This window comes from Danio rerio, chromosome 15, assembly GCF_049306965.1.
Source record: "Danio rerio strain Tuebingen ecotype United States chromosome 15, GRCz12tu, whole genome shotgun sequence".
NCBI lineage: Eukaryota > Metazoa > Chordata > Actinopteri > Cypriniformes > Danionidae > Danio > Danio rerio.
The window spans coordinates 34,778,855-34,793,640 of record NC_133190.1 but is presented as its reverse complement, the minus strand read 5'-3'; the positions used below and the strand labels follow the sequence as shown (position 1 = coordinate 34,793,640).

The following is a 14,786-nucleotide window of genomic DNA, read 5'->3' as shown; positions in this document are numbered from 1 at the left end:
AATGATCAACTAGAAATTAATATTTGCTGTTCCTAAAACTTGGGACTTTTGTCAGGTAGTGTAATCTAATGTTAAAAAAATGACAATTTAATAGGTGTAGTATAGTCTTACTTGCTAGGAATTTTTGTATGTTAAAATGTATGATCTTTTCCAACTTCTTTCCACCAAAACAAGAGTTCTGATGAGGCTGCATGATATACTACTACAATGGGGAAAGAATAAATGAGCATTTGCAGAACTGAAATGACTTTGAGCATGACCAAAACGTGTGAACAATTAGCATTAGTATGCGACAACATAAATAGTGCTCATGCCATTAATACCTGTGATTCTGTAGTACACCAGCCCGCTGTCTCCAGAGTCTTGATCTGTGGCTCTAATGGTGAAAAGCGTCACAGGCTCCTGGTTCTCCGGCACCTCCAGACTGTAGTAAACTCTCCCAAACGCCGGCCTATTGTCATTCTCATCCAGCACAGTGACCCGCACTGTGGTTTTGGCGAAATTAGGTGGAGAACCACCATCTCTGGCATAAACTGTTTATGAGAGAGGTTGTAAACTGGCTAAACAAAATTGTGCCCAACCGTGACATGACATTGGCAGAAATGAAAAGCATATCCAAGAGTAAATTCCTCTAATTAAGCACTTCAGTACCTGTCAAAGCATAAACGCCTTGGGCCTCCCTATCCAAAGCTTTGGTGGTAGTTATGACTCCTGTCACCGGATGAATACTGAAATCATCTCCCACAATGCTTCCATATGTCACGATTCCATTGGTCCCTATGGAAAAACAACAAAGACATATAATATACACTACTAACTAGCTTGTACAGCCTCACCGTTCAATTTTTATTGATTTTATTTAAAATATCTTTAAAAAAGAGTTTATCAAATAGCAGTGAACTTCTCTACAATGTCTTCACATTCTAAATAGCTTTAAGTCACATCAATTATCAGCTGGGTGAAAAAAAAAAACATTCTTAAATTGTACTGCAGGACAGACCACTAAACTGCTTTACAAATGGCATGTTCCAATAACCCATGATGGGTTGTTATACCCATTGTGGGAACACATTCAAACAGATGAAACTATTCAGTTGAAATTTCATCACCATACAAAACATGATAGAAAACTATGTTATATATATAATGCACAGAAACTTCTAGGAAGAGTATGCTGATATTCAATTATCCAATATATCAAGTTAATAAACAATAATATTGATATTGTGGGCACTTCAAAATTTTATTTAAACTTTTAGAGCACTTTTTAAGAATGTTTCCATTGTGCTTAAAGACTTAATTGGTTAATGGTTCACACAAAACACAAAAACACTTTCAAACGGTAATCTGGCCTTCGAGATTTAAGTGAAGTTTATTCATAAACTAATTTCGAGAGGATCACGTGCTTATGATTTATCACGTCCAGTCTCGCATTTGCTAATCACTAATCTTCCAATCATATGAGCCCTAAGGCACCATAAATAGTCTAAGTTTCCAGTTCACTTTATCTTCGTTTGGAAGAAGCAGCTTCACCGTAGCTAGCTCCGTTGAAGAACCAACTCTAAACCAGCATGGACAACTAAAGCAGCAACAAGCTACAATCTTCAGGATCTTCATTTGGAAGAACGCTCTGCTCTGCTCATCAACTACAAAAGCTACAAGTGCTACAAGCTACAAAAGCTTCAACCTACAATCTACAATATACAATCTAAAAGCTTCAATCTACAAGCTACAATATACAAGCTACAGCAACAACAACAACAACTACTATTGCTACCATTTCAAACAACTACAACTCCAACAATTTCATCAACAGCTTAAACAACAACCTTCCACTTCAAAGAGCCTCCACAACGCATCTGCTGTGTCTTCAACCTTATTTCCCAGCAAGATATAAGCCAAACTCCAAAGCTATTGCAATAAAACGGAACCCTCACCTTCTCCTAGCAGTACACATGCTATCCATCGTTTAACAGATTGTTTGCTGGAATGTGTTCAGCAGAGCAGCAGCTCCAGCCACAAACAATGTTGAATTTGATCAACAAAATGGCCGCCAGGCTTTTTGCACCTTTTGCATGGCCTGACTGAAACTCCTTAAGCCAATAGCTGTAAAGATAAGCGTCTCCATCCAATGAGCTAAAAGACTGGAGATGGTCCCGCCCTCTCTCTTGACTCTGCTGCAAAGACCTTATGAATGAATAGGCCAGACACGCTTGTAAATTTAGTTAAAAAAAAAAAAAAAAAAAAAAAAAAAAATTCCATTTGACATTTAACTTCTGAAAAAAAAAAAAAAAAAAAAAAAAAAAAAAAAAAAAATTATTACCCAACCAGTAAATATTAACAAGCTATTGAAAAACATTATGCCATCAAGCACAGAAGTCCAATTGTAATACGCCAGCGACTCATGTGTTGATTTACAAGCGTCATATAAGATTATATAGCAAGTCAGTCGGATGTGAAAACGGCAAAGAAACAAACTTCCCACTTGACTGTTATAAATACAAATTTAAACTTCACTATCACTTCACATGCTCAGTCTTCAAGGGGTACCAGTTTTCCAGGACCACCAGACTAGCCATATCCCATGTCCTCAGCTCTCCATTCATCTGTCATCCCGTTAGGAGACGAACACCCACCCCTACCATCCTTGCACATCGTATCAATGAAGTCATCGGACCATGCATTATCAAAAGCGCTTCCATTTACAGCCGCCCATGCCCTTATTAAGATGCCTCGCATGGATATAAACTAAAACAATTTTCATGTCTGCCATACTTGTATTATTTTGCAAAGATTTAATTTCTGATTCTCTTTGTTTTTTCTATTTTAGAGATCATGACTGCTGGCTCCAGAAGCTGACCCTCATCCAACCTATTACACTCCACATCCTCTTCACAAAGGATACATTCCATTTTTCACTTTATCCAATCTGTCCTAACCTGCAGTCTGCAACCTCTGAACCTGAAACCGTCGATTATCTTATTAAAAAGAAATCGACAACAACTTCATGATTGGAACTCCAAGGCTCCTCCTTTTAATATCTTGCGCATTAGCCCCATTGGTGTCGCTACTCAAAAAATGTTCTGGCAAAAACGCCTTGTAGTCGACCTTTCGTCCCAACACAATTGCTCCTTTCCTAGCATTAACAGCACTATTCCATTGGACGAATATTTACTTAACTACTACGACATTGATCAAGAGATCTCTCTCATAAAGATAGCCAGTCGTAACACCTGGCTAGCCAAAGAAGACATTTCCCCTACCTTTAAAATCATGCCAATCCACCCAGACTTCTGGCACCTTTTGGCATTTATTGGCGAAATCAATTCTATTTTTCGGATGCAAAAGCAGCCCAAAAAAAAAATATTTGACATAATGTCAGAAGCTTTATGCTGGATTCTGTCTAATATTTACGAAATACCATACCTCATTCACCTTCTAGACGATTTTCTTATTTCCCCCCCGTCATCTCCTCCAGCCAAACACCTAGCGATCACCCAGCAGGTTTTCGCTGATCTCGGAAGGACCCAGTACTTCAATCGAATTTCTGGGTATTAATCTAGACTCGCATAAATTCCAAGCATCCCTTCCTAAAGAGAAAATCAATCGAATAATTTCTCTATCCCAAATTTTCCTTGAAAAACAGATGTGCACACAACGAGAACTCCTACCAATTCTCGGCCATCTAAATTTCGCTATGCGCATTATTCCTTTCATTTCCCACCTCCATCAATTATCCACCACAGTTCATGGTTTAGAAGAAACAATTTTTCTCTCCAAACCCAGTCGCGATGAACTTTGCTTATGGATCTCTTTCCTTAAGCAATGGAACGGCTGTTCCTTTTTCTACAGCGACTTGATTGCATCCCCTATTGACATCAACACATACACAGACGCTGCCCCTCCAATAGGTTACAGTGGCTAATATAAAGGACACTGGTTTGTCTCAACATGGCCAACCCAATTGTAATTCCATTCCAAAGACCAATGTTTTTCAGCCCTCTTCCAATTCTACCCTATCATCGCAGCAGCCATCCTGTGGGGGGACGAATGGTCTACATCTAGCATTCTCTTTCACTGCGATAACGAAGCTACAGTGCATTGCATTAACAAAGGACGCTCCCACTCCCAATCGCTTATGCCATTTTTAAGACACCTTATCTGGATATCTGCTAAAAAACAATTTATCATGATTGCTGAACATGTACCTGGTTGCAAAAACCAAATCGCTGACTCTCTCTCTCTCATTTCTCTTTGCAGATATTCTGGCAACTAGCCCCGGAAGCAGACCCTCACCCAACGCCGGTCCCTCCTTATTCAGTAACGATATTTCCATAAACCACCCACTTCATAATCTTCATCAAACTTCTCTATCTCTTATCCTACAAGCAATAGCTCCCAGAACCCTCAATGCCTACCTCACAGCATGGAATTCGTTCAAACAATTCCATACCATGCTAGACAACCCATTACACTCAAAATCCTTACCTCATGCATCTACACCCTCTGTAAAGGTTACATTTCCTCCCATACAGCCCGCACCTTAGATGCTATGTTCAATCTAGCATTTTTTGGGGGGTTTCTTAAATGTTCTGAACTAACAGTTACATCCAAATTTAACCCTCTACTCCACCCCACCATCTCAGATCTAGCTTTGCAAGACAGGGAAACTATCTCTTTCCTTATCAAACAAAGCAAAACAGATTAATTCCAGAGAGGACACTCTATCCTCATTTTCAATATTCCTTCACCTACACGCCCATTCCAAACCCTCTTAGCCTAGAAAATCTCAAGAGGCTAACCCACTGGCCCCGCTTTTTACTGATGACGCTAACCGTCCAGTATCTCGATTCTGGTTTCAAAAACACCTTAAAGAAATCTTTCGCCTATCAGGTTTTTTCCCAGAGCCCTTTTCCAGCCACTCATTCAGGATTGGCGCAGCCACTACAACGGGCTCTCACACCATCAGATCCAGACCCTTGGTCGCTGGTCTTCTGAAGTTTTCAAATCTTATATACGTCTCAGTAAATACCACCTCAAGAAAGCCCAACAGGCTTTAACCAACCCCCAAGCACCTCCTCACACGGCTCCAACTCAAAAAGGTGTCTAACAGAGCCTCGACTCTCGCAAGAGTCATCCAAACCAAACCCCGCAGAAGCCCAATTGTCCACCCATGGCACCCTTACATGTTTGCCAAGGACTCCCTCAAGGGCCATTGCAGTTAGCATCTTCTGCAATCACCAATAGCTATTTACAGATGCAGACGTTTGTATCCACATGTTCTTTGCGCATTTACTGCGTTTGTACATATGTATTATATTTGTGCTTGTTCCCTTCTTCCAACTTTTCCAAATCTTTTATCCTTATAACCCTACTTTTCAGCCTCTCGTTCCTTTCTTCTCTACACTCCACTCCCAACTAATCTATTTTACACTCTACCTCTAATGATCTTGTTTCTACTGTCTAGACTCTTCAGACACCCGAAGGGGCCCCCTTGAGCTCCAACTCTTGCAGGATTCGGCCATAGCGGCCACAGTCCTTTCTTCTTCACGATGTTACTTATTCTTTTTCCGCCTAGACTCTTTCTCCAAGCTCCAAACCCCGCAGGGGTCCGCTCAAGCTAAAACTTCTTCACTCTACTTCAACTACCTCTCTTCTCCTTATGACTCACCCTCTAGCTCTGACCCCCACAGGGGTCGCTCCGAGCCCCAATCTCTCGCAAGAGTTATCCAAATCCTCTTTCCCACTCACTGATATCTATCTCCTCCTATCCGCAATCTACCCTCAAGCTCTGACCTCCACAAAGGTCGCTCAGAGCTCCAACTCTCACAAGAGTTACTCTCTTCCACTCACTGCTACCTATCTCCCCCTATCTACACTCTACCCCCAAGCTCTGACCTCCACAGAGGTCGCTTCAAGCTCCAACTCTCACAAGAGTTACTCTCTTCCACTCATTGCTCCTCCCAGCTACACTCTACCCTCAAGCTCAAACCTCCGCAGAGGTCACTCCTATCTACACCCTACCCTCAAGCTCAAACCTCCGCAGAGGTCACTCCTATCTACACCCTACCTTCAAGCTCAAACCTCCGCAGAGGTCGCTCCTAGCTACACTCTACCCTCAAGCTCAAACCTCCGCAGAGGTCACTCCTATCTACACTCTACCCTCAAGCTCAAACCTCCGCAGAGGTCACTCCTATCTACACCCTACCCTCAAGCTCAAACCTCCGCAGAGGTCACTCCTATCTACACCCTACCTTCAAGCTCAAACCTCCGCAGAGGTTGCTCCTATCTACACCCTACCCTCAAGCTCAAACCTCCGCAGAGGTCACTCCTATCTACACCCTACCTTCAAGCTCAAACCTCCGCAGAGGTCGCTCCTATCTACTCTCTACCCTCAAGCTCTAACCTCCGCAGAGGTCACTCCTATCTACACCCTATCCTCAAGCTCAAACCTCCGCAGAGGTCACTCCTATCTACACCCTACTTTCAAGCTCAAACCTCCGCAGAGGTCGCTCCTATCTACTCCCTACCCTCAAGCTCTAACCTCCGCAGAGGTCACTCCTATCTACACCCTATCCTCAAGCTCAAACCTCCGCAGAGGTCACTCCTATCTACACCCTACCTTCAAGCTCAAACCTCCGCAGAGGTCGCTCCTATCTACACCCTACCTTCAAGCTCAAAACCTCCGCAGAGGTCGCTCCTATCTACACCCTACCTTCAAGCTCAAACCTCCGCAGAGGTCGCTCCTATCTACTCCCTACCCTCAAGCTCTAACCTCCGCAGAGGTCACTCCTATCTACACCCTACCCTCAAGCTCTAACCTCCGCAGAGGCTGCTCTAAACTCAAACTCTCACAAAGCTCCATCTTTCGTAAGAGCTACTCTCCTCCACTCTCTGCTCCATACCTTCACTCTACTCTGGCCCCCGCAGGGGTCACTTAGAGCTCCAACTCCCACAAGATTCACTCAAAGTTCTCTTTCACTGCTTCAAACCACCTATTCTCCCCTTCTTCTTAACCCCGAAAACCATGACCCCCGCAGGGGTTCCTTCAAACTCTAACTCCAGCAAGAGTTATTAGAATCCTCTTTTCACCCTTATTAATCCTATCTAATTAATGCCCATGCATTTAATCTCTTTTCTTCTATTATATCCAGCAGCCGGATATAGCTCTAAATTTCCTGCCTTTTGGGGGGTTTTTTCTTCGAATACGCGGCTGCTGTCCCGAGCGATTAATTCTGCATTTTGGGGAGTTCTGAGATCCACCGAGCTCAGGCTCCCTTCTTGCTCTGCCAACGGGAGGAAGCCCCGGGCTCGAGGAGCCCTTGAGCTCGGGGCTCTCTCCCGGGACAGCATGCCAAATAAGCTTTGTAAATCATCAGCTAAGTGTGAACTCTTGAAGTGAAGTTTATTCATAAACTAATTTCGAGAGGATCACGTGCTTATGATTTATCACGTCCAGTCTCGCATTTGCTAATCACTAATCTTCCAATCATATGAGCCCTAAGGCACCATAAATAGTCTAAGTTTCCAGTTCACTTTATCTTCGTTTGGAAGAAACCCCCCTCCTCCCCTATTCTCCTCCTTTACCTGTAATTGGGCGGCACGGCGGTCCAGTGGTTAGCACTGTGAACCACACAGCAAGAATACTGCCGGTCCTAGTTCGATAGGACCGGTGAGTGTTTCTGTGGGGAGTTTGTATGTCCTTCCCGTGTCCGCGTGGGTTTTCCCCGGGCTCTCCGGTTTCCTCCCACCATCCAAAGACATTCAACATACTTAACAATCAAGCTGGTCTAATTCCTTACGTTCCCTTAGCTACAGCGGCAGGGGAGTTCTGAGATCCACCGAGCTCAGGCTCCCTTCTTGCTCTGCCAACGGGAGGAAGCCCCGGGCTCGAGGAGCCCTTGAGCTCGGGGCTCTCTCCCGGGACAGCATGCCAAATAAGCTTTGTAAATCATCAGCTAAGTGTGAACTCTTGAAATGTAAATGTAAAAATGTCAGGAGACGAAATATTACTTAATAATCCTGTGAATATATATATATATATATATATATATATATATATATATATATATATATACATATATATATATATATTGTACATTAACATTGTGCATTAAGGCTTCAATGGATCCTTTTTCACAAGACTTTAATGAGACGCGTTTAACAGTCATCAACATCTTAATCCCTTGAAAGTTTGTAATATTAAAGTAATATTTTACATATAAACATTTATGTGTATTTACGTATGTCTTATATCATTTTTGCATCAAATACAAAACAATAATTACCGCTTATGCAAGGTGTTTCTAATGCCTCGTCTATGGGGCAGAACAGTAAATTTGATGTTGTTCTCTCTTCTGGCTGCCATTATCAGTCTCACACAATTTATTTCCTTCTTTCAAGAGTTCCCACTTAGATATGCTTGACACTTATAGCAGGTTTGGCATGCTGTCCCGGGAGAGAACCCTGAGCTCGGAGATATTTGAGCCCAGGGCTCCCGCCCGGTCTAGAAGCATATCAGGAGAACCGAGATCAGGTAGGTCTCGATCGCTCCCCCTTTTGAAGGGGAGAAAAAGGAGGAGATGGGGTGGAAGGGGGGATTCTTCCAAAATGAAGATCGTGCAATGGGGAGAAAGTGATCCATTTATACTAAGCTAGGATCATTCTGATTGGATTATTACTGATTACGGATGAGTGGCCAGCGGTGCACAATCATATCACGTGCTCCTCTCGAAATTAGTTTATGAAACTTCACTTCAAGAGTTCCCACTTAGATATGCTTGACACTTATAGCAGGTTTGGCATGCTGTCCCGGGAGAGAACCCTGAGCTCGGAGATATTTGAGCCCAGGGCTCCCGCCCGGTCTAGAAGCATATCAGGAGAACCGAGATCAGGTAGGTCTCGATCGCTCCCCAAAAAATGCCTCTAGCTCGGGACAGCAGCCGAGTATTTCAAAGAATTTCCCCCAAAAAGCTAGAAAGTTTTTACTATATCCGGCTGCTGGATATAGTAATTAAGGAATGAAGAAAGAGTAGGGGGCTCCAGTTGGAGCAAAGTTTGAAACTGGCTCCTGTGGAAGCCAGAGCGGGGGAGGGGGTTGGGTGGAGACTAGTGAAGGGGGGCCATAAGGGGTGGGCGGGGTTGGCTCATTAAGAGTCAAAAATGCTCGAGGAACACTCCAAACAGAGATAGAGCAGGGAAGTGGCAGCGCTATATATAAATATATATGTATATATGAGAGAGTATATAAATATATATATATATAAAATGGGATAATCTAAGGCCTAGAGGGGGTGAACAGGAGACTTCTGAGTCAGAATGGGCGCTGCAGGAGTTGGGTGCAGCAATTTTTTATTTTGCCATCTCTAGCAGAAATCGTGAAGTGTGATTTGGGCGGTGGAGATTTCTGCTAGAGGGTGAGTGGCAAGTTTGGCCAGACTCTTGCTGGAGTCGATGCTCGTGGAACACTCCGACTGGAGATGGAGCGGGGAGTGACAGCGCTCTATATAAATATATATCTATAAACAAAAGTCCATAGATATACATATATAATGAGTTTCAGTGGCCTGGGGGGGGCAGTGACTGACCCCTGCGGGGGTCGGCGCCCGGGGAACAGGGCAAGCTGGCCTACTCTAGCAGGAGTCTGGGAAAGGGGATTTGGACAGTGAAGACTCCTGTTAGAGGGTGACGGGATAAGTTAGGTGCTCGAGGAACACTCCGTTAGGAGATGGAGCGGGGGAGTGACAGCGCTATTATAAATATATATCTATGTACAGGTGTATATAGATATATATATATATATATAAATAAAGATTGCTAAGGCCTGGAAGGGACGGTGAGACGACCCCTGCGGGGGTCGTAGCTCGGGGTAACACTTCTGCGGAAGTCAGAGCTTTAGGGGGGGCGGGGTCCGGCAGGAGTCGGGAAATGGGAGGGGGCTGTGAAGACTCCAGCGGAAACGGCCAGGGTGGCGGGGTGACGGGGGGCTTGGATGAAACTCCAATTACCTATGTGGCTGGGGGAGGAAACTGAGTGTTACTCAGGCTAGAAGGAAGAAAAAGAAGAAGGTGGCTGGGTCACACCCTCGCCCTTGAGTGGATGTGGGATTATGGCTGACAAGAGCCATCTGGGCTTCTTTGGGGGGCCAGTGGCTAGGACGCATGTCTTGAAGGCATCAGGTGACCACCTTTCTAGGATCTGGATTTGTTGCTGCCCTTTGTACTTCTGTGATGGCTGCTCATATTCTGAAACATAGTATACAGGAATAAGAGAAGTAATTCAACACCTTTAATACTTTTCCCACACATTTAAAGACCTTTTCACCATTTCCAATCAAAAAAGCTGGTGAGATTTATCTTACGGAATATTTACTAAATATTAAAATGTAACAAATGAATCCAACTAAACATTCGAATACAGACACATGTATATTAAAATCTAGCCGATTCGACAGGTTGTCACCTATAGAGCTGCAGACTGATAGTGTTGCAGTAAACAAGCGGCAAGCTGTCAAACCTTAGTAGAATTTTACTGATTACGTAACTACCTAGTATCCTGATATTCACGGCTTGAATAGTCAAACTTAGCATACGATGATACCTTGTTCAACAATAAATGTATTACCTTGTAAAGGAATCTAAGACTTTCTAATACTTTAAGCCCTCAAACTCCTCTATATTGACTTATCAGCCCCCAACACCTTCTGATACTCCAGAGACACCCTGTGTAAGAGTGACTGGGAGTTGATCTGAGGGATACCTGTGGAGCAAAGAACTGCAATAAGCATCTCTTAAATCAGAATCGTGTGACAGGGCGGTTGTGTCATCTATAAATGGGAAGAAGAGGGGGGGGGGGGGTGCAGAAGGAGAATGAGGCTCGGCGGAGCGACTCTGCTATAGCGGAAGTACAAATGATAGTCAGCATTGGAGCGTTATGAGTGCTAAATATTGTCAATAGTGATATGAAGAGTAAAGGGGGGGGGGTATATGTGAATATGTATCAAGGGTGTGGGCTGTATAGGCAGAAATTATCTTTGCGAAGAGTGTAAATGCATTAGGAATGGATGAAGAGTGTGATGGGTTGAATGAGGGCAGTTTCAGGAGCTGGCAGTCTTGAACTCTAAAATGGAAAACAAGAGAGAATTAGAAATGAAATCTTAGCAACATGGCACATGTACAGCAGACATGATTAATTGTATTGGCTGATATTCGTGGGAGGAGTCTTCATAAGTGTATGGATGATTGTGAATGGAAGCGCCTTTGTTAATGCATGTTCCAATACTTAATGTCACAATGTGCTAGGGTTGTAGAAGTGGGCATTTGTCCTCCTGCAGGGTGGTAATTAGAAGGAGAACTGAGCGTATGGGGCGTTTCTATGCTGGAAGTCCAGGAAACCTCTTGGAGAGCTGGTGAGATGATGATGGAGTGGAGTTTAAACCCCTTACTGATATAGAAGTTTTTAAAACTCGAATGTATTTAACACAAAGTATAAGTATGAAAAGCTACTCCATGGCCAGAAATGTCCTCCTCTTGTTTGTTGCAGTCGAGCAGGAAATTGTTTTCTTACTGACATTAAAAACTGACTGACATTCAGGTGTATTGATATGAGAGTCACGATTGGCGTGATACAAAAGGGTTACTGCTTGATGTGTAGGTTGTCTATCACTTGCTGGGTAATACTCATTTCAGAATTTTTTTTTTTTTTTTTTTTTTTTTTAATATATGTATATATAATTATTAATAAAATGTAAATATATCAACTGCCTACATCAAACTTAAAAAACGATGTTGCCACTTAATAGGAACTGTGTGAATGTAATGTTTATCATGGCTTTACTCCATCCATGATAAGTAACATGTCTGTAATCTCAACATGATTATTTGGCCGGAATCAAAGTCTCTGCACCTAGTCCATTCATGAATTTGTCGGGAGAGAAGGCGGGACCGTCTCCAGTTTTGGAAAGCTCATTGGATGGTGATACGTCCCCTTTAAGCTATTGGCTCCTTGGAGTCACGGTCAAGAGTTCAGAGTGCAAATGCCGGCGGCCATTTTGTAGATCAGATCGCTACAATGTTTATGCGTGAAAGTATGACTCCACTCTCACCAGCAGCTGGTTTGGATATCAGTGCACCTTTTCATGGATGTATATCGACGAATGAAGGTGTTATGGAATAATGTTTATGGATTAGATTGCCTGGTCATTTGCCTTCGAACTATTTCAGCTGTCAGAATGTTATGGATCTGCTGACCAGCGGGAGGCTGAGAGGTGAGTTCTTCATTTAAAGCGTTCTATTCACGCTGATCTTGCCAGACTTCCCTTTAAGCATGCAGGTTACCGAACGTGGACCATTAACGTTAGGTGATCTGTGAGTTCGGCTTCTCTCCGGTGGCTTGAATCGCCGGCGTCATAAGTTTAGACGAAGTTGTGGCTTGTGTAGTGAAGGGCAGATGAAGTAGAAGATGGAAGAGTTGATATGCCGGCTTCTTGTGGGGGTTCTGGCTCGATTGCTGGCGAGGCAGCTGCTGGAGTTTAGGGGAGAGCGGGGTTCTGGTTGGAGAAGTTGTTGTTGTTGTTGATTGTTTGTTCTTCCATGCCAGAAGGTTGAATGATGCTGAAGCGTAGTTTAAATGCTGGAGCGTTTGTAGCGGGAAGCATTCTTCCAAAATGAAGATCGTGCAATGGGGAGAAAGTGATCCATTTATACTAAGCTAGGATCATTCTGATTGGATTATTACTGATTACGGATGAGTGGCCAGCGGTGCACAATCATATCACGTGCTCCTCTCGAAATTAGTTTATGAAACTTCACTTTGAAAGATTTAATAACACTATTGCAGAGTTTGTTTGTTTTTTACTAAACAGAACTGCAAAAATGTTTTCTTAAAAAATGTTGTACTCTCCCATTCAATGAGCTTTAAGAGTGCATTCATACTTGGTTAAATGCCTAGTCCGAACCCAAGTTCAATAGTCCCCCCTTGGTTGGTTTGTGTTCACATTGTCTTTTTTTCCTTCTGAACCCCTGTACGCTTGCGTCATTAAGCTGCTGTTTTGTGTAATGGCCACAAAAGCAAAGCACCAAAATGAAGACGTACGCATTTCACGGTTGTTCTGCTTTTACTGGGGTCGCCACAGCGGAATGAACCGCCAACTTATCCAGCATATGTTTTAAGCAGTGGATGCCTATCCAGCCGCAACCCATCTCTGGGAAACACCAATACACTACGGACAATTTAGCCTACCCAATTCACCTGTTCCATATCTTTTGACTGTGGGGGAAACTGGAGCACCCGGCGGAAACCCACGCTTACACTAGGGTAACATGCAAACTCCACACAGAAATGCCAACTGACCCAGCCAAGCCTCGAACAGTGACCTTCTTGCTGTGAGGCAACAGCACTACCTACTGCACCACTACATCACCCCTGTGATCATCAATCATCATCAAATGTCATCAAGAATGAGTTTTACAAATTTAAAAATAGTTTTTAAAACAGTACATGTTTATAATGAATGACAGCGGTTTTATCATCTTTTTCTATCGCCACAGCTGCATGTCAGTACAATTACAAAAAAGACGCTTCAATCTCAGTTTGTGGAAATTAAATCAGGATTATTTTGTACATTAACATAACGGATGTCGATACAGCAGTGCATATTAACGTGTATCCCATCACATTTTCGGTGCAAAGTTTACCGTGCGCGCTGTTTGTGTGACGTGACTCGTTGCAGAAAGACTTGAACTCCACAACAAATAAACATTGATAAAGCTCTTACTGTAGCAAATGTTATTTGAGATCTGCTTCCTTCATGTCTGTCACTGTGCTGTTTATCGGATGCAGCCGAGGTGGAGATTAAGGCACACTCTGACAGGCATGTGGGAACGGTGGGCGGGAAGAACTAGCATTAGGGCACAGGCAACAAAAACAGCTACAGTGTGTTTATAGCAGAAACTTCCAATATTCTGAAAGCTAAAATAAATAATCTGATCAGTGTTTTGAGATGAAACTTTACAAACACACTCTGGAGACACACAAGAACCTTACATCTTTAAAAAGGTGTAAACCAGGTGCCCTTTAAATGAAGTTAATAAATAAAATTCAGTCGTATTTTGAAACTAATATTAATATAGTAACTGTAATTAAAACTGGCCATTTCTCATTGTTAATTTAATTCATTAACTAATGTTTATCAATGATACTTTAATGTACATTTTTCTAAAATATTGAACTTTATAATCTTATTGCAATTTAATTGGGTTGAAACATTTGTTTAGCCTGAATGTGTATAAACAATAAAGCAATACATCATACCTGCAAATCGGTCAATATCGTGATAATACTGCATACTGTATTAAAAGCTTCAGCATTTAATTGTTAACAGTCCTAAGCCAACTTCTACAGTAGGTATTTATTAGGGGCCCTTCGTTTATTGGTTAAGTACAACCCTGAATATAAGATGAACCTACAGTAAACAGTTTCAAAGAATGCTAATCTAAATGAAAGTGAGCCTGTGTTTACTTTACACAATGGGCTTTTCTCACGGAATGGGTAAACATGTCGGCTCACCCTGTTTTTATTTGTTTGTAGTTAATACCACTGTCTAAGCAGTTGATTTCAATCGCCCTCCCCCCGGTCTTCATATAACAGATCGCGTGCAAAAGGCGAGCAATCTGGCAGAGTGTCACCTGTTTACCTCGCTAATTGTTCATGGAGAGAGAGTTTATGATCCTTCTGTTTTATTTGCCCCTGAGTAAGTCCAAGAGAATGCAGCTCTCCTCCTCCACCAC

General features: G+C 42.8%; 1 protein-coding gene across 1 annotated transcript in view; it reads right to left on the bottom strand.

Annotated features, from left to right (window-relative positions):
- dchs1a (dachsous cadherin-related 1a) overlaps positions 1-14,786 on the bottom strand; it is a 200,971-nt gene that overhangs the window by 15,032 nt on the left and 171,153 nt on the right. The window contains exons 12-13 of the mRNA XM_002664651.7: positions 652-777; positions 324-533 (exon numbers count right to left, since the gene is read on the bottom strand). Of these exons, the coding sequence (XP_002664697.2) occupies positions 324-533; positions 652-777 (336 nt within the window). The remainder of the gene's footprint in view (positions 1-323; positions 534-651; positions 778-14,786) is intronic.